Source organism: Trachypithecus francoisi, unplaced genomic scaffold, assembly GCF_009764315.1.
Source record: "Trachypithecus francoisi isolate TF-2019V2 unplaced genomic scaffold, Tfra_2.0 Lachesis_group2, whole genome shotgun sequence".
Lineage (NCBI taxonomy): Eukaryota > Metazoa > Chordata > Mammalia > Primates > Cercopithecidae > Trachypithecus > Trachypithecus francoisi.
The window spans coordinates 107530725-107551084 of NW_022681465.1; the positions used below are offsets into that span (position 1 = coordinate 107530725).

General features: G+C 42.5%; 1 protein-coding gene across 2 annotated transcripts; it reads left to right on the plus strand.

Annotated features, from left to right (window-relative positions):
• The first annotated feature begins 1953 nt into the window (after positions 1–1953).
• Positions 1954–18535, plus strand: CRHBP (corticotropin releasing hormone binding protein). Of its 2 annotated transcripts, none has more exons than XM_033179927.1 (7): positions 1954–2314; positions 2708–2801; positions 3135–3292; positions 4754–4964; positions 7874–8022; positions 12452–12569; positions 17790–18535. In XM_033179927.1, exons 1-7 carry the CDS (start codon positions 2234–2236, stop codon positions 17945–17947), a joined length of 969 nt encoding a protein of 322 aa, XP_033035818.1. In that variant the 5' UTR covers positions 1954–2233; the 3' UTR covers positions 17948–18535. The 2 variants fall into 2 exon arrangements, with proteins under 2 accessions (XP_033035818.1, XP_033035817.1); XM_033179926.1 differs by having other exon boundaries at positions 1975–2314; positions 2708–2888.
• Positions 18536–20360: the final 1825 nt, after the last annotated feature.

Consider the following 20360-nt stretch of genomic DNA (forward strand, 5'->3'; position numbering starts at 1 on the left):
TTACTCTTCCATTTCTCTCACCTATTTTTAATACTTTCTCTCAGAGAGAATGGCTACTTGGCTTCTTCTTGTCTTCCAATTTAATCTTCTTAGTTTTCCTCCATCGGTTGTAGTTTCCATCTTTTAATTACCGTAATTTTTTTTTTTTTTTAAAGAAAAGGTAGTTTTCACTGGCTTAGTAGATATTTACCAAACTGGAGAAAACCACACATTAATTTATCCACCTAGAATTTGGTGGGAATGAGGTTCATCTTGTACTATATAATTTGTGGATTAAGTAAAATCAGATGCTATGTTATGATGTTTGTAAAATCAGTCACTATGTTAGCGCTCATTCATCCCAGCTCTTGATGTGTGTGGTTCCTGAGGAGGGGGCATCATGAGAGCCGGGTGGGAACATCAGTGTTGTCCGTGCATGTGTGTGTGCACACGTGCACATGAGCATATGCTTGTAAAGGGGCTGGTTGAAGAAGAATGTCTCCTTGGTGATGCTAACAAAGCAACATTGAGCTGGAGTGACATCAGGTGCCAGACCCCCGAAGAGGCAGAGGTCTCCAAGGTGGGTGCTGGACTGAATTCTGGGAATAGGCCAAGGACTGTGGCTACATCAATGGGAAAGAGAAAAGGGCCTGTGGCATGCCTGGTGAATGGGCCTGAGGCTCCCTCTAGGCACAAAAAGGGTGGGAGATAGACCTGAAGATGGCCTGGCATGTTTGAGGCCAGCAAGTTTGGGTTAACTTGTTTGTTTTCCTCCTCTTTTATTCTTCTCAGGTATCTTTATAACCTTTTTAAAATTCAGGCATCTAAACAGCCCTTGGGATGAGAAGGACATGGTGGTCAGTGTCCATGAGCTTTAGGTACTCTTTTCCCTCTCACTGTCTATGGTCTGAGAACTGCTTACAAAGTTGGACTGTGGCAGAAAGGCCTCCTGATTACACCAACAAAAAGACCACCTCTCCAGTGCTCAGAATTGTCCTGACATGAAAATAATCAAGTTCTGACACTGCCAGGATAATTACTGTTTAATTTTGAGTATTTTAAAATGGAAAATATAGCCATTCCTTCCTTTATAACTCTGTATTATGGTCTATTTGTAATAATTGTAATAACAATGCTTGGTGCAGAGACTGGAAAGGGGTAGGAAAGCCAATAGTGGAGCATCCTCATGTTTCCCACAATTTTGGACACAAAGAAGAAATTCTCTTCTCTCCTGATAAGCAGAGATAAGCTTATACTTATCTCTGGATCCCTAAGTCATCTTTTTAGCCCTGTAAATTTGCTGGTGAGCAGTTACAATAAAGCTTCCTGGCAGTTCTTTCTACCAGAGTGTTAAAGTAATCCAGGTATTTGAAGGCATGAAATGGAATGACTTCATCTCATCTCCCAGTGGTTCAGATGGATGCAAAGGTCATGGCTACAGCTACCTGGTCTAGGAGTGTGTACATCATGTAAATATTCAGGTCAAGTGACAGAGCTCAGCTAAAATCCAGAAGTCCACTGACACCAGAGTTAGTTTTCCATGAAAGAAATGCCTGTAAGAAACTGGACCAGGATAAAGCAAAGAGTAAGGGGCAGGAAGAAAGCTTATAATTGCATTACTGCAATATTCTGCAAAATCAGACTTTTGCTTCTGTTCCACCTCTCTTTAAAGCTGAAAATGCCTCAAGTTTCTTACTGAGAGGCATGAGTAATTGCATGAATACTAAATTCTTCGACAATTTCTAGCATGGTTTCATCCAAGGTTATGTGATGAGGCTGCAAAATACAGGCTGTATATGTTTGGGTATTTTATGCATGTATGTAACTTTGTCACTTTGATTGGCAAAATGGAAAATTCCCTGAATGCCCACAGAAAAGTATAATGTAGCATTTGGTAGGTCAACAAAATGCCCTCCCTTATTCTTTTTCTCCACCTCATTCTCCAACACTTGAGTGCACTGAGTTGTAGTGACTGAAATCATTCTTGGTGAATAATGCTGGGCCACGCTGAAAATTTGTGGCTGAGAGCTGGACCCTCGTCATCGCCACGTACTTTGTCAATGAGACAGGGTAACCCATGGTTACTGAGCTCTGATCAGTTAAGGGGCAGAGAGCCTCCGCTCCCCACTGCTCTATAAAAGAGACCCAGCAAAGGGACCCTACCAGCTTCTAGCTCTCAGTCTGCGCGAGGGTGTGGGAAGGAAAGCCCAGGACCTCCGGAGCAGAGCACAGCAGCTGCAGAGGCAAGGCCAGCATGTCGCCCAACTTCAAACTTCAGTGTCATTTCATTCTCATCTTCCTGACGGCTCTAAGAGGGGAAAGCCGGTACCTAGAGGTGAGCCGCCCCTGGACTGACCCATCTCACCTTCCTTGCATGTTAACCCTAGGCGGCAGGCAGGCTGCCTCTGCTCTCAGCCTTTTGGGGTTCGCTGTTTCTTCCTACTCTGCTGGATGCTCTCTTGCCCCTGGTTTCCACTATCCTGTTCTCCCTCCTTGCCTCTGAGCATCCCAGACTGCCTGCCTGCCTGCCTGCCTTCCTCTGGCCGCTGGGGATACCCCGGCCTGATGGAGAGGGTCTAAGACCGTCCCATCTTCTCCCGACACGGCAAAACATTACCCCTCTCTCTTTATTTGCTATGCTGTGTGGCAGGGAGGGTGCCCCGCTCCTGGCCCCCTTTTTTATCCCCAGCCCTTGAACTTTGCCTGATTGACCCATGTTCCTTGCCAGCTGCGGGAAGCGGCGGACTACGATCCTTTCCTGCTCTTCAGCGCCAACCTGAAGCGGGAGCTGGCTGGGGAGCAGCCGTACCGCCGCGCTCTGCGTGAGTCGAGGCTGCCCGGCTCGCGGGCGCCTGGGACGCGGGGAAACTGGGACTGTGCGGAGGGCAGGGGTCTCGCGGGCATCTCGGGTAAGCGGTTGGCCGGAACCGCCAGGGGCGCGTTAGCCCCTCGCTAAGGATCGGTCCGCGGAGGCGCTCCGACAGGGGAAGGAGGTGGCGCGCCGCGGGCGCGGGAACCCAGCGCAGCCGAGGCTGGAAGTCGGAGCGCTGGGCGCTACAGAGCCCGGGAATGGGGCGCGCGGAGAGGGGCCGCCCGAGGCCGGCGCCGCGGCGGCTGCAGCCTGGGACTTATTGCCCCGTGCCCTCCTCCCCCAGGGTGCCTGGACATGCTGAGCCTCCAGGGCCAGTTCACCTTCACCGCCAACCGGCCGCAGCTGCACTGCGCCGCCTTCTTCATCGGCGAGCCCGAGGAGTTCATCACCATCCACTACGACCAGGTCTCCATCGACTGTCAGGGCGGCGACTTCCTGAAGGTGAGGCGCCCACGGCCCGCCAGCCTAGCCGGGGAGGGGGTTGGGGGCGGCACGGGAGGGTTGGAAAGGGCTGGGGCATTGCAACCAGCGTGGGGCTGCCGAGCGTGGGTAGCCGGTGGCAATTCTTAGACACTTCGCTGGTGCCCGAGTCGGAGAGGCGCGCTCGAGGACCCCCACACGGCGAGAATCTCGCCCTTACCCGAAGACCTCGTGCCACACACATCCAGTAGGGCTCCGGTCGGTGCCTCTGGACGCTGCCATGGTTTACATTCCCTTCTAGGCGCTTTCGAGGCCCGGGGAGCTTCTAAAGACTTGAACTCGCAGCGCAGAACGCTGCGACGCAATCCGGGGCCGATGAAATATGATTAAAAACCAACAAGCTCGAGCGCTGCGGTCCACCAAGCAGGCCGTCTTGGTTAGAAGGCCCGCCCCACACGTCTCACATCTGATCCCGCCTCGCTCCTGCTGGTCCACGCTCGGCGCACAGAGGCTGTCTTCAGTGCGCCGGTGACCGATTTTGGAGCAGGAGGGGACTGGCTGCCGAGGGGGCATCTAGATGGAGATAGGTGGGAGGGGAGGACAAGACCCCCAAGCTCACTGCCTCCCTGATTCCAGTCGTCAGACTCCATAAGTATAACAGGGCAGAGTGGGATGGCTGATGGAGCTCTACTGTCCAATTAAAATAATCATGATTAACATCTCCAAAGTAGGATTGTTTTGGAACCTGTCACATGCGTTAGAAATAATCTGTAGCTGGGTTGTTGGTAATTTTGCTAATGTGGACTAGATTGTACTCATTAAACTGGAGACCTGTGGTGATTTTGAGGGCCAGGTCAATAGACTCTGACCCTTTGTTCAACTGTAAACTTTAACAAGTGAAGGAAAAATGTCCCAGGTAGTATACCAGCCATCATTGCCTGGCTGTTGAAGCAGTTCTTGACATTTTAAAATAATATGTGATGATATTAAAAAAATGAGAAAAATGGGTGTATATAGCCATTAGCAGGTAAAGTTGCTGCTCCAGTTTTTTATTTTGCATCTATTTTCAAGATATTTTGTTCACATTTCAATGACTAGAGGAAAGAGAGAAGCTGCACAAAACCCAAATTATGCTTTTGTGGGATTCTTCTGAAGGTGAGAGGTAGAAAATATGACCAAGGTAAAAATGTACATTGGCTGTGGTTTTATTTACCAAAGTGGTTGAAATGATAAAGTATAAGGAAGTTTACTTACTTTGGAAGCTTTAAGGCTTATAAAAATTAATTAATACTATTACTTGCAAACAACCCTCACAGTCCAATATGTACAAATGAAAAGCAAGCAGGCAGAGAGTGTGGACTGTCAGTTCTCACTTATGACTGAAGGCCCATTGGTGGATGACTTTTTCCCCCTTTTCAACTCTCTTCAGACTTCAGGAGCTGATGGAAATGATAGCATCTATGTCTGTATTTTTTTTCAAAGGTATTTGATGGTTGGATTCTCAAGGGGGAGAAGTTCCCTAGTTCCCAGGATCATCCTCTCCCCACAGCTGAGCGGTACATAGATTTCTGTGAGACTGGTCTTAGCAGGAGGAGCATCAGATCTTCCCAGAATGTGGCTATGATCTTCTTCCAAGTCCGTGAACCAGGAAATGGATTCACATTAACCATAAAGACAGACCCCAACCTCTTTCGTAAGTGTTCTCAGTCAAAAGGCAGAACTTAGGAGTCAGACTGCTTTTTGAAAGTAGTATCATTGCACAGACTTAAAGAAATTTGAACTGAGGAATGATTTGAATGGAAATTTTTTTGTAAATAGAAATGACCTAAAGGATAGTTTCTATTCTTTATTATGAATGTCAAATCACAATTTTAAATTTATTTCCCAGGTTAGGTAGTATACTAATTTATGGTGAGTACAATTCAATCTTTTCTCCAAAGTCTTGCTCTGAGCTCCTCAGGTTCTACGATGCATTTAGTGATAAGCTTTAATCTTCCAAGTCATTTCACTAATCCAGGATAAGCTTGAGGGATCGGATATAAAGTTGCAGTCTTAGAGATATTCAGGCACAGGCTTGAAAGTCTCCATGTCTTTCAGCCTGTGCCTGAATGTGGTAGACAGATACCATGCCCTGACCAGAGGGTTGGATTATAGCATCTCAATGTTACCTTCTGATTCTGAGCCCACCACTCTAATTTAGTTCATTTCCAGTGGACACACATGTAGCTTATGCTACACAACTGAACAGCCCCGGCCTAAAGCATATTATCTTTATAAAAATGAGTTTACTCAGGCGGTGGCTCACGCCTGTAATCCCAGCACTTTGGGAGGCCGAGGCAGGTGGATCATGAGGTCAGGAGATCGAGACCATCCTGGCTCACACAGTGAAACCCCGTCTCTACTAAAAATACAAAAAATTAGCCGGGTGTGGTGGTGGGCGTCTGTAGTCCCAGCTACTCGGGAGGTTGAGGCAGGAGAATGGCATGAACCCGGGAGGCAGAGCTTGCAATGAGCTGATATCATGCCACTGCATTCCAGCCTGGGCGACAGAGTGAGACTCTGTCTCAAAAAAATAAATAAATAAATGAGTTTACTCATCTGCTAATTGTTTTTTTCCCCATTAAGAGAAAAATCTGTTAAAACAATTAGAAAAGGAACACATATCACTCATTTTTGCATACAATAGAATGAATATTAACATTTCATGTGGCTGAAAGATGGGGCCTAATCTGCCAAAGAATAATGTACTACTGATCTTTTGATTTCCAGTTCTGAAAAAACAAAAGAATTTTTGAAAAAGCCCTCCAAAAAGACTGTTCCTGAGGACTGCAATAGAATAATTCTAGAAGACAAAATAAAGAGTTTCCCCTATATTTTGTTTAGTTAGAAATCAGAAACCTCCTGGGCCAGGCGTAGTGGCTCATGCCTGTAATCCTAGCAGGATTACAGGCCAAGGCAGGAGGATCACTTGAGCCCAGGAGTTCAAGATCAGGCTAGCCCACAAAGTGAGACGCTGTCTGTATTAAAACTTTTTAAAAAGTATATTAAAAAAAGAAACTTCCTAGAACCATCAAGGAATTTCAGTTCTTTTTGAAAGTAAGTATAATTAAAAATATGAAAAGGAGGCAAGAGGTGTTTCTGATGTCTTCTGATCAATGTTGATTCATCCGGTAATCAGAAAAAAAAGTACAAATTCTGATGCTTCTAGTTTCATATCTAGACTAATCAATGTATTATAGATTTATTTATTTATTTATTTGAGGTGGAGTCTCGCTCTGTCACCCAAGCTGGAGTGCAGTGTTGCGACCTCGGCTCACTGCAACTTCTGCCTCCCGGGTTCAAGCAATTCTCTGCCTCAGCCTCCTGAGTAGTTGGGATTACAGGCGCCCATCACCACGCCCAGCTAATTTTTGTGTTTTTAGTAGAGACAGTGTTTCACCATCTTGGCCAGGCTGGTCATGAACTCCCGCCTCGGCCTCCCAAAGTGCTGGGATTACAGGCGTGAGCCACCACTCCTGGCCAATGTATTGTAAATTTAGATTTGAGATATAAAACAAAAAATTGTAGAAGTTCTCGGGAGTAAAATAAACATTAAAAATGCACCTTTTAGTTAACTTATCACTTAACATGCAGCAAATATTTATCAGCCTTAAGACTACTGTCTTTCATTTTTTTTCTCAGCCTATTTTCTCACTATTAGAAAAATACTTAAAATAGGCCTGGCGCGGGGGCTCACTCCTGTAATCCCACACTTTGGGAGGCCGAGGCAGGTGGACCACTTGAGGTCAGGAGTTCGAGACCAGCCTGGCCAACGTGGTGAAACCCTGTCTCTACTAAAAATACAAAAATTACCCGGATGTTGTGTCACATGTCTGTAATCCCAGCTACTCAGGAGGCCGAGGCAGGAGAATCGCTTGAACCCGGGAGGCGGAGGTTGCAATGAGCTGAGATTGCACCCCTGCATTCTAGCCAGGGTGACAGAGCAAGATGCCGCCTTAGAAAAAAAAAAAAGAAAAGAAAAGTACTTAAAATAAGCCTGGGGCCATGGTGAAGCTGCTGAGCTGCATCCTAGGCCCCCAGTCTTAAAATAAAGTTAAAAAAGTTTTAATTAAAAATTAATTTTTTTTTAAAAAAGGAAAATAAATAAGAATGAAAAAATACTTAAAATTAATTATTTACTTTATTATTTAAAAATAGAGTTTGAGTTTTGGACTCACCATTAAGCCTTGATTTTTCCACATTCCTAGCTTTAAGCTGAACTCTAGTTAACTCAAGTGCTCCTAGAACTAATACCAGCTAGTATTTGTTTGGGTGCTGAGTTATGTCTTTTGATTGTTATAAACAAGGTAACCCCCTAAGATTAACATTAGAAGCCCCCTCACAGCCCAGGGCCTCCTGACAATATCCACGTGTCACTGATGGTTTTTGTTCCCCAAATCCTTTCTGTCTCCAAATTGCTTTTGTGGTATATATGCTCTCTTCCTGGGCAGAAGGCCCTAGATCATGAACAGGAGCCCTAGAATAAGATACAATAAATGTCTATAAAAACCCAGCAAACCAAGTAATGGAAACATGAATTTTTTTTTTTTCCTTTCTACAAAGCCTGCAATGTCATTTCTCAGACTCCAAATGGAAAGTTCACCCTGATAGTTCCACACCAGCATCGAAACTGCAGCTTCTCCATAATTTATCCTGTGGTGATCAAAATATCTGATCTCACCCTGGGACACGTAAATGGTCTTCAGTTAAAGGTGAGTTGTTTACTTGTTTCCTAACCATTTGATAAGGCCACAGCTTTAATCAGAGCAGAAGCAATCATACAGGGCAAATCTGGACACTAGGTCGCTCTGATGAGCTCTTAAATCTCACATGTGTTTGCCCTAGCTGCTTTGACTGAGCCCCTCTTCTATTTCAGTTATGCGGCAAGTTGCATACTCAGGTGCCCCTTCTGACTACTTGAATACTTTCCTTGTGATGTAAGAAATGTTTTCAATTGGTAAAGTTGTGGTATATAATTACAATTGAACTCTCTTGTACTTGCCTCTTTTACAAAATTTCTCTCCTAGCAGAACGTAGTGTGAGTCATCTACACAGCTGTTTTTCTGATTATTGGAATTTTCTTTTGACACAAGGAAGTATCTCATTGACAGAACTGTGTTGTGAAGGAGTGCTAACTGTAGCATAAACTACAAAATTGGATTTTTAGATTGCAAAATACAGTAAAGCTTTGAAAAGTATTTGGCATGACATTTAACTCAATACATTTTGCCTAAAAAATATTAGCGGATAATCCCTATCAACTTATTTTTGAATAAACTTCTGTGTGGACCTTAAAATTCAGGCTGAGTTTGACCGCATTTTCTTGCACTGGCAGCATTTTCCCTCTGAGTCATCCTCATTTCCTTTTACTTTCTCACATGACTAGGTTAAGATAACTCATGTATTTGCTGCTATCAAAGGCAGTCATAATTCCTAATCAGACAGATTTTAGTGACAACCAAATAAATAGAACTAGGACTGAAGAAAGGAGTATATCCAATTTCCTTTAAGCCCTAAATTCATGAACTAGTGCCTGCTTTTTTCTTAGTGGAAGAATAGTCCTTTGATAAGGACACTTTTGGGTATCTTTGGTACAGTCTTACTGGCTCGATATTATTTGTATGTCATTCTTGATGTAAAATATAGAAGATGAAAGGTGTGAGCACAGACTAGGAGATCTAAACTTTAGTTATTGGGGCTATCGAGGTAATCTTGGTGTTTCCTCCCAAACAATTTAGAGCCTACAGTGTTTTAGGCATCTGTTTCTTCACAAAATATTTTTTGAGTGCTTAGCATGTGCCAGGCACTATTGCAGATGCTGGAAATTAGCAATAAACAAGACAGGTCCTGCTCACAGGGACCGTGCATTCAAGTGGGATGAGACAGGCAAAACTGCCATGTATTTCAAATGGTGGTAAGTGCTATACAGAAAATGCAGCAGAATAGTGCGGTAGACGGTGACTGGGAGCATGGGGGTGGATGGAGAGGCAGGGGGCTACTTGTGATAAAGTGGTCAGGAAAGAAACCTTTTGAGAAGTGAGACCTGAGTGATAGATCAGAAGGAGCCAGCAGCTGTGAGAACAGGGAGCAGAGGGAACAGTGCGGAGGCTCAGAGGCAGGAATGGGCTTGCTGGATTCCAGAAATGGAAGGAAGAGGAGGATTGGCATAAGACAGCTTCAGGGAGATGGGCAGGGCCAGAGTGTGGTGAGCCCTGCAGGCCACATTAGGGAGTTCAAGTTTATTTTCAGTGCAGTGGTAAACCACTGAAGAGGTTCAGGGAGGAAAGCAACATGATCTGATGTATGCTGTCTCAAATGTCACTGTGCCTTCCATGCAATGAATGGGCTGTCGGGCCATGCCACCCTTTCTATGGCCCTGGTGAGATGTTTCTTTAGTTATTATTAATGTATCTATCAGGATTATTTTCTTAAACCTCCCAGATTTCTATGTATTGGAAGATGAGTTACACCAAAATAAACAAAACCAAAACCAAAAAACCTTCAATTTTGCACATTGAGTTGGTGTGAGGATCTTACATTTGGTACAAGGAATATAAGTACTTCTTTTTTTTATTTTTATTTTTTGAGATGGAGTCTTGCTCTGTCACCCAGGCTGGAGTGTAGAGGTGCAATCTCGACTCACTGCAACCGCCACCTCCCAGGATCAAGCAATTCTTCTGCCTCAGCCTCCCGAGTAGCTGGGATTACAAGCATGAGCCACCACAACTGGCTAGTTTTTTGTTTTGTTTTGTTTTGTTTTTGTATTTTTAGTAGAGACAGGGTTTCACCATATCGGCCAGGCTGGTCTCGAACTCCTGACCTCGTGATCCGCCCGCCTCGGCTTCCCAAAGTGCTGGGATTACAGGCATGAGCCACTGCTCCTGGCTAAGTACTTTTTTGGTACATTATTGTGGGCTAGGCAAAAGATAGTAGTGGCTTAGAACCTCAACAAAGAAATTTAGGGAATCACTGTTGAGGAACTGAACTTCAGAGGTCCCCACATAACTCAGTTTGTAACATTGTAAGAAAAGCTGAGATGTTTGCAAAGAAGGGAGAAAAATCGTTGAACAGCAAGGAATAAGTGCACCTAACTTTCTTGTTTCTTTGTTTTGTCACCCTCACTTTAGTTTCTATTTCTTTCTAGCTTCTTTATTTCCCACTTCTCTCTCCTTTTTTCCTGTAACAGCACCTGCTGAATTTTGGAACCTATAAAACTAAGTGGAAAATTTAGTCTTAAGAGATGTTCCTCCTGGACGTCCTGCTCAAGGGAAAGGCAATTAAGGTTTTTTTCCTTTACTGATAAATTGCTTATTCCACTCTCAGTACAAGAACATGAAGCCCTGTATACAGTGGGGCTAATTAAACCTCTATTTCATCATTTGATGCAATTATATATAAAGCCTCTAAGCATCAAACCCAGCACATAGTAGGTAGGCCCTTTAAAAATAAATATCCCCACCTACCCCTGCTCATTAGTGAAGCAGTTGCCATTATGTTATTTTCCAATTTGCTGTTTAGTTCCAGTTGTATTTCAATGCCCTTCTTTTTTTTTTTTTTTTTTCCTGAGATAGAGTCTCACTCTGTCGCCCAGGCTGGCATGCAGTGGCACGTGATCTTGGCTCACTGCAACCTCTGCCTCCCAGGTTCAACTGATCCTCCTACCTCAGCTTCTCGAGTAGCTGGGACTACAGGTGTGCCACCGCACTTGGCTAATTTTTGTATTTTTAGTGGAGATGGGGTTTCACCATGTTGGCCAGGCTGGTCTTGAACTCCTGACCTCAAATGATCCACCTGCCTTGGCCTCCCAAAGTGCTGGAATTACAGGCATGAGCCACCATGCCTGTCAGTGTCCTTCTAAATGCCTGAATGTGTGTGCTTATGTGTGTGTGTGTGTGTGTGTGTTTTAAGTTCTCTATTTTAGATTTTGGTTCCTATGTGTTAAGGTCTGTCTAGTTAAGTACTGAGCACCTTGTCACATACCACTAGATCTCTTAATGAGCACACTTCAATGAAGAAGAGGATCACAGGCAAAATTGTGGGGACCAGTACAAATGAAAATGTGAGAGCCCTTATTACAATTTTATTAAAATGCAACAGAGCATTAAACCAAGCATAGAGCCCTTCTAGGCACTGAATTTATGTGACTGCACAGGTGGCATACTTTTGAGACTGCCCTGATCATGGGAGATGGGGGCTCAAAGTACTTTTGGGACTGAGAGTGGTTGCTTTGTTTGTGTTGGAAAGTAAGGCAGGGGGATTGCTGTGGACAAGACAGTATGGAAAAGATGAAAAGACTGAGTGAAGTGGCTTGTGCCTGTAATCCCAGTATTTTGGGAGTCCGAGGCAGGAGGATCCCTTGAGGTTAGGAGTTCAAGACTGACCTGGGCACCATATCAAGGACCCATCTCTACAAAATTGAAAAAAAAAAAGAAAAATGAAGGGAAGCAGGAGAAGGTGATCATGGTGGACCACACAAAGCTTTAGAATGAATTCTTTTGAGTAGCTTGAAATAAATTTGTTTTAGTTGAAAGGAGAAAGATCATGGTAACTGTAGCTAACTTGAGCCCCAAATCAGGGTTTTATTATTTCTTTAATATACTCATAATTAATCAAAATTCTTATTGGTAGAAATGATGTGTTCCAATAGCACACAAAGTTCCTTTACAAAGAAGAAGAGATGAGGTGAAGGAAAAACGGATGTGAAAGCCCTATTTATAAAATGTAGGTATTTGACTTCGCTTAACTGTGACTGCATGCATTAAGAAATTCGAGTGATTCAGTATGTATGTCCAAATGATTTGAAAAGTAAAGTATTTTTTTGGTTCAATTTCCGTACATCTTATACGGAGTTTACAGATTTCCATTTTATCATTCCAGTCCTTGAGCTTAAAAAAAAATGAAAAAAACATGTACACACATTTCTAAAAAAAATGATTACTCAACTGATTTAGAAAAGCAATTTTTATGATTTTTTCTCCTTTAAAAAGTCTTTTAATTTCCGGAGTCCCAGATGTTAAATTAAACGGTATCGCCAGGATGTTGAGGGCTGATTGAGTGAATTCATGGACCCGCTGTTGGTCAAATGGTTTGACTTCTGTAATCGGTTTAAATGTGTCTTTCTCTGCTGCTTTATTCCCTTAGAAATCCTCAGCAGGTTGTGAGGGAATAGGAGACTTTGTGGAGCTGCTGGGAGGAACTGGATTGGACCCTTCCAAGATGATACCTTTAGCTGATCTCTGCTACCCCTTTCATGGCCCGGGTGAGGTATTTCTTTGATTATTATGTATGTGCTTATCAAGATTAAAAAAAAATAATCTATCCCCCAATATTTTCTACATTGGAAGGCGAGTTTCACCAAAAAAACCTTCAATTTTTCACACTGAGCCAGTATGAGGATTTGAGGCTATGTATAACATCAGCATCTTTACCAAAACATCTGACATTGGGAGAGAAACCTATGAAGCGACAAAGGTTGGCCTTAAGTAAAACTATGAAAAAGACAAAGCTTTTAAAATCTGCTTTCTTTCCATTTTCTTGGGGGTCCCTGCTTTCATTTTCTAGAGACTAAAGAGTTTATCTACTAACTGAAACACATGGTTCAAATAGTAGATGTATGATCAATTAGTGACAGGATAATAATGAAGTAACTGTTTTTTATATATCTGTATGTATGTGTGTGTGTTACTCATAGTAAATAAACAACAAAGTGATAAGCTTTATTAGAAATTCTTAGAACTGCTAAAAGTCTATAACTTCTTAACGGCTAAACTAGCCTCTCAAAGGCCAGTGTAACACAGAGGTAAATTCTGAAATCTAAAAGCGGTCACCAGTAATAGAAGACTGGTTTATTTGGCACAGCATATGCCAGATAGAACCAGATCTATGTCAGAGACAAGTGAGGATTTTCACTTTATTATGCTCATGTCAGGTGAGGATGGATGGGACTTCATGACCTCATGACCAAACAACTCAATGAAGTCTGCGGGAGGCGGGGAGAGGAGTCATCAAACATTACTGTAAAGGTCACTCCCACAGCTTTACTTCAACACAGGAGCCCTAGATTATCATTAAAGAGACAAAACAAAAGAACAGCAGTCTCTAATCTCAGTTAATTCTGACTGTAGCCTCCTCCCTCTCCTGTCACTGCAGATTAACCAGCTAGGCAATGACACTGCAAAGCAGACAATCCTCTTGATCAGCTGTTACCTGTAATAATTAAAACCAGGCCACACCACCAGTACTTTCTGTCTCTGAGTTGATGACGGACAAAACATTTCTAAAATAGAATTAACATAGAGTCAATTCTCCTTAACTGTGGGTTCTCCATACATGGATTCAACCAATTGCAAATAGAAAATACTCAATGTAGGCAGGGTGCAGTGTCTCACGCCTGTAATCACAGCACTTTGGGAGGCCAAAGCGGGCGGATTACCTGAGGTCAGGAGTTCGAGACCAGCATGGCCAATATGGTGAAACCCTGTATCTACTAAAAATACAAAAAAATTAGCCAGGCATGGTGGTGCACACCTGTAGTCTCAGTTACTTAGGAGGCTGAAGCAGCAGAATTGCTTGAACCAGGGCAGTGGTGGTTACAGTGAGCTGAGATTGTGCCACTGCACTCCAGTCTGGGTAATAGAGCGAGATTCTGTCTTAAAAAAAAAAAAAAAAAAATTCAGTGTAATTCCTGAACTTTGGGAGTCTGAGGCAGGAGGATCGCTTGAACCCAACAGTTTGAGACCAGCCTGGTCAACAGACCACACCTCCATAAAATAAAAAAGTAAATAATCAGGAAAAAAAAAACAAAAAAATAGAGTATAACAACTATTTACATAGCTTTTACATTGTATTAGGTATTATAGGTAATCTACAGATGATTTAAAGTATATGGGAGGATGTGTGTAGTTTGCATGGAAATAGGTAAAGGTAAAAGGTAGCCATTTACACAAGGGACTTGAACATCTGTGGATTTTGGTATCTGTGGGATGGGGAGCATCTTGGAACCAACCGAGGATACCAGAGGATGGATTATACAAAAGTCAGCACTACAGCCTGATATGCAGTCTACCCTCCCCCAGATATACTGTATTCTAAAAGTTTCAGATGAGATTTAAGGCAGGAGTGGGCTCAAAGCAAGCTTTCCAAGCAAGGTAAAGGCAAAAGATTTCTCAAATCCCACTTTGCTGAAAACTAGAGGATTCTCTAATGCTAATTGACACTTGAGCCCTGGTTTAAACTGTCAGTGCATTCGGCCTCTCTAGCCTTTTGGGTAAACGATCTAAGGTACTGAATTACTTCCCTGCTCATGATTGGAGAGCACCTTTGAGGAGATATACCTCAGCTGGGTTAAAAGGTAAGACAAGGATTAAAGAACAGTCAGGCCTTAAAATTTAGATAATTGAAGCCAAAGTAATTTTTCTGCTTGAGTGATATAACTTGAATTGGCAAAAAAGGTGATTCTAAAGCTGGAAAACCACTTTTGCCTATATTACCTAGGTAACTGAAACCACTTTTAAGACATTTTAAGGCTTTAATCATATCACCGTTTGGTTCATTTCAGACTTTATTCCATTACTGGAAGGAGGGCCTTGATTGTAAGTTGTCCAGGTTCTTGGTGTTTTGAACAAAGAATTGGACAGAACGCACAAAGTAACAAAGGAATGAAACACAGGAATGAAGTAGCCAAAGCAGGGATTTATTAAAGGGAGAAAGCACTCCACAGGGTGGGAGTGGACCCTAGCAAGTGGCTCAAGGACGCGGTTACAAAAGTTTTCTCGGTTTCAAGTACTCCTTTCTTTTGTTTTGAGATGGAGTTTCACTCTTGTTGCCTAGGCTGGAGTGCAATGGTACAATCTTGGCTCACTGCAACCTCTGCTTCTTGGGTTCAAGCGATTCTCCTGCCTTGGCCTCCCAAGTAGCTGGGATTACAGGCACGTGCCACTACGCCTGGCTAATTTTGTATTTTTAGTAGAGATGGGGTTTCTCCACGTTGGTCAGGCTGGTCTCGAACTCCTGACCTCAGGTGATCTGCCCGCCTCAGTCTCCCAAAGTGCTGGGATTACAGGCATCAGCTACTGTGCCTGGCCTTTTGAGGTTCTTATCAATTAATTACCCCTTTTCTGGATGAAGGATTTGGTTTGTGGCTAAAGGCTGAGGTGAGTTGACACCCTATGCAGATGAAGAGATAGTCCATGCTTGGCCCACGGCCAGTCCAAGGCACTCTCCCTTTCCGTGCGAGATGCGGTGGAAGGGGAGAGTTGTAGGGAGACCAGCCTTTGACCCTTCACTACTTGGGCTTGGGGGAGATGCAGTTTTTCCTTTTGGTTCAGCTTTAGGAAGTTTGCATTAATTGGCCTTAGGTTCTCGGCCCCCAGACCCAGGTGTTTTCCTTTTGCTCCAGCTTTGGAGAGTCAGCGCGAATTGGTCTCAGTTTCCCTGCCACCAGGCCTTGGTGTTTTTCCTTGATTCAGCATGAATTACCTTAAGTTCCCTGCTTCCAGACCCTGTTCTGCTGCCTTAATTATTTTCTTTCTTTATCATGTTTCCATGAGCCCCTCCCGAGTTGTTCAGTGTTGAACTATTAGGGACCCTGCCCTTTACATTGGATTTTGTTAGGAATTAGTTCAAAATAATAAATAATACTGAAGTAAAGAAAATAGGACATGTTATAAAGATTAAAGTCCAGAGTAAGATCAGAAAAAGAATGGCCTCCAAATTGTTTAATGAAAGATAAATTTGGCTGGGTGTGGTAGCTCACACATGTAATCCCAATACTTTGGGAGGCTGAAGCAGGCAGGTCACTCGAGGTCAGGAGTTCGAGACCAGCCTGGCTAACATGGTGAAACCCCCTCTCTTCTCAAATTCAAAAATTAGCCTGGTGTGGTGGCACACAACTGTAATCCTGGCTACTGGGGAGGCTGAGGCAGAATAATCGCTTGAACCTGGGAGGCAGAGGTTGCAGTGAGCCAAGATGGCACCACTGCACTCCAGCCTGGATGACTAGAGCAAGACCCTGCCACAAAAAAAAAAAAAAAATTGAAAAAGAAAAGAAAGGAAAAGAGAAATAAATTTGGACCTCCTGGTAGAAGCTTAACTAGACTCCCTGGTACTTATATTAAAATAATTATAGGGCTTTTATTTGTTATGTCATCAAATTGACTTTTATCTCAATAACTCTGTTGAACTGTTTATTTAAATCCAGGTACATGTTTGAGTGGTACCCATTACACAAGGACAATGATAGCATTTCTTAAAATTTAAAAACACCTTATAGAGACAAGGAAAAGGAAGATTGAGAAAACTAAAACAGCAGAAACAATTATTGTAGGCAGATAAATCTTGCCTCAGGAACCAGCTTGAGGCTGCATAAATAAAAGGAAAGGAATTCTTAATGAAAATAATATGAGTTTCAGTATATAACCCATACAGAAGAGATATAAAAGTTGTCAGATCTTATACAAATAATGAATAAGACTGGATTTTTTGTTTGTTTGAGATGGAATCTCACTCTGTTCCCCAGGCTGGGGTACAGTGGTATGATCTCGGCCCACCACAACCTCCACCTCCCAGGTTCGAGCAATTCTCCTGCCTCAGCCTCCTGAGTAGCTGGGACTACAGGCGCACACCACCATGCCCGGCTAATTTTTGTATTTTTAGTAGAGATGGGGTTTCACTATGTTGGCCAGCCTGGTCTCAAACTCCTGACCTCCTGATCTGCCCACCTTAGCCTCCCAAAGTGCTGGGATTACAGGCATGAGCCACCGCGCCCGGCCGAATAAGATTGGAGTTAAGAGAAGCAAGGATATCAGAAGCCATTTGATATAAGTGGTACAGAAAAAATCAGACAAAAGTTGTAAGTGGATAATAGAACAAAAACTAGTATGTGCAGTGTATATCTATACCATGCAAAAGATCTTTTTGTTTATGTATAAAACAGATTTTTGTTTAAATTCAGAAAATGATAAACAGGTGATTTTTTTTTGGTCTACATAAATGTCCTGCAGTACATTCTATCCTCTAGCCCCCACTAAATGCCCCTTGCAACCCTAGATCTGGTGACAACCAAAAATTGCCACTGCAAATTTCCAACCTGTGCTTAGAGGGCAGTACTGTTTCCACTGCGAACCTGGAACCCAAGCAACTGTGCACACTCCAGACTGATTTTCTTTGTCTGCCTTTACCACTCAGGCTTTGCAGGCAAAAAAGGCCGAGGAGACACCTTGCCTCTTTCCAGCTAGTTTTATTTTGCTAATAGTGTTCTTGCACATGAGTAGAAAGACTGAATTCAATTACCCTATTCTGTAACTAATTATAATAAAAATGAAACAAAAACATTTCAACTGATAGTAGATGCGTGGTTTGAGTACCTGAGAGGAAGATAGGTCTTCTTACTTTCGTTGTGTTTAAGTGATCCCATCATTTAAATGATGACTGTGTGGTTTCTAACCTGCTGGGAAACTTTTATCTTTTCCGTCCATTATAGCCCAAATGAAAGTTGGCTGTGACAACACTGTGGTGCGCATGGTCTCCAGTGGAAAACACATAAATCGTGTGACTTTTGAGTATCGTCAGCTGGAACCATATGAGCTGGAAAACCCAAATGGAAACAGTATCGGGGAATTCTGTTTGTCTGGTCTTTGAATAACCAACCCAGTGATTTACATGCTGATAGCTAAGTGAGTTTTTAATGGCCATTGTGTATGATTTTGATGCACAACTAGTTAAAAGCCTTTCATACCAGTCTGTATTCCCAGCCTTGAGCGCGTGCGCACGCACACACACACACGCATTAATTTTTGTACTTTGCTTCTTTTGTGTTTGTAATCTGTAAATGAACACATGGCAGAAAATAAGCACCTGATTAGTAGGATCATTGTTCTAAATGGAAATGTTTGTAATTCTTTGATGTGCTACAAACCTGAAACTGGTAAGACAAGCACAGAGCAACGTGCAATAAAAATATTGTATCTCAAGGGAAAATACTCAAAGAAAGAAAAGCGGCAGCACTTTTATTAGTTTTATAACAGGAAAAAGTCTTGTATATAGCAAAGTAGTTGCATCTGTTTATTTTCTATTTATTATTCTGTTACAATAGATAATAGTTATAGTAGTTATTTATTGATTTGTAACAACTTGTTTTTAACAAAACTTTGTAGCATGGAAAAAATTTTCCATCCACAAATACAAACATGAATAAATGTAAATGTATTCAGAATGTTGGCACCTTGATGTTGGGCTTTATTTGCTTTCCTGAGTAGTCCTCTTTCTTGTTACTATCAGAAAATAATGTTATCATGTGGTGCAGAGCCAAATGCTGAACTAAATCATTTTGGACTTCTTAGAGCTAGAAGAACTCTGGGCCATTGAAGTAGAATGATTTAAAGTAGAGGTAGAATTGCAGTGTTTGCACAAGCGACACTAACTGGCCCTGGCAGGGAAGCGGGGTACAGAGATTCATTTTCCACTATCCTCATAATACATGTTTTTGTCACGATATACATTTCTACAAAGACAGCAAGGACCTTACAACTCTCATAGACACAATTTGCAGAAATCTGAGTACTTCTTTGATACTGAAGGCAATTTACTGTTGACTGAGCCTTGTTCCCTGTTTGGCTTAAAACTGAGTGTGTAGTATATAAAAGACATCTTGGAGCAAAAAGCAAGATTCAAAGCTACAAATAATTTTTTTTTTCTTTTTTTGAGACAGAGTCTTGCTCTGTCATCGAGGCTGGAGTACAGTAGTGTAATCTCACCTCACTGCAACCTCCGCCTCCCGGGTTTAAGTGATTCTCCTGCCTTAGCCTCCCAAGTAGCTGTGGTTACATGTGTGCCACCATGCCTGGCTAATTTTTGTATTTTTGATAGAGGTGGGGTTTCACCATGTTGGCCAAGCTGGTCTCAAACTCCTGACCTCGAGTGATCTACCAGCCTTGGTCTCCCAAAGTGCTGGGATTACAGGCATGAGCCACTGTGCCTGGCTAGAAAATTCTTTTAAGTGAACTCTTTACTTTGGATTAGTAGATGAAAGCTTCAAACTATGCCATAATTAATGGCCTTATTATGGTTCCTGAAACATATTTAATATGAAATTCATTGAAATATACTGGGACCCTATGCATTGGGTTTGTTCACAACATCTGAAAACCAGGCAGAAAAAAAACAAAAACAAAAACCCAACTGATTGGAAGTGTTTCAAATACCTAGGATTTTGCATAAGTTTTGGCTCAGGAGGTATTTTGGAATGAGTGACTACTTTAGAAAATGAATGAATAAATGAATGGATGGATGGATGGATGACTATAATTCTTTAGTTATATAAAATATTGGATTCTTCATTTCATAGAAACTAAATTCTATGAAGTATGAGGTTGAACCCTTTTCTTAAAAAAGATAGTCCCTCTAGCAACCCAAGAATTAAGGAAGTTACTTTTATCACCATCAGAAGTTTCTGGCTCTTAACCTTCATGACTCCCTCATGCTGAGTAAAATGCACTTTTCATTACACCTCACCATGAAAATTAGGAAAACTTGCTTTTGTTCCTAAGGGATATTTTGCAAGCTCATTAGCCTCTCTGCAGTAAGACAGGTGCTCCTGTGGTCCTTAAGCCCTAACATTCTGTGGTCACTTGTGACATGCTTTACTTCAAAGCTTGTTGGTGAACAAAAGCTTACATTCTTTGAGAGGATGGCCATCCTGGTGAACTGTCCCCATCTTATTCTTGGACTGTCCACTACTTAGCCTGCGTTCCAAAAGGATGGGGCAGCTTTCTGGAAACAAAATGGTAAATGAAATCTCTGGGGGAGATTTATAGGTTGTGTCTTCACTGGCATATCCGTCAAGCGAGTAAAAGTTTATATGAAACTATTTGACTTTCTAAGAAAGGAAGTATAGTGTAGTGGTTAAGGCCATTGAGTCTGCAGCCAATCCTCTTGGAATCCCAGCTCTACCACTCACTTGAGCAAGTCACTTGTAAGTCTCCATTCCTTAGTTTTTAATCTGTAAAATTTGCATAATTCACAGTACCTTTACAGAAGGATAAAGGTGCCATCT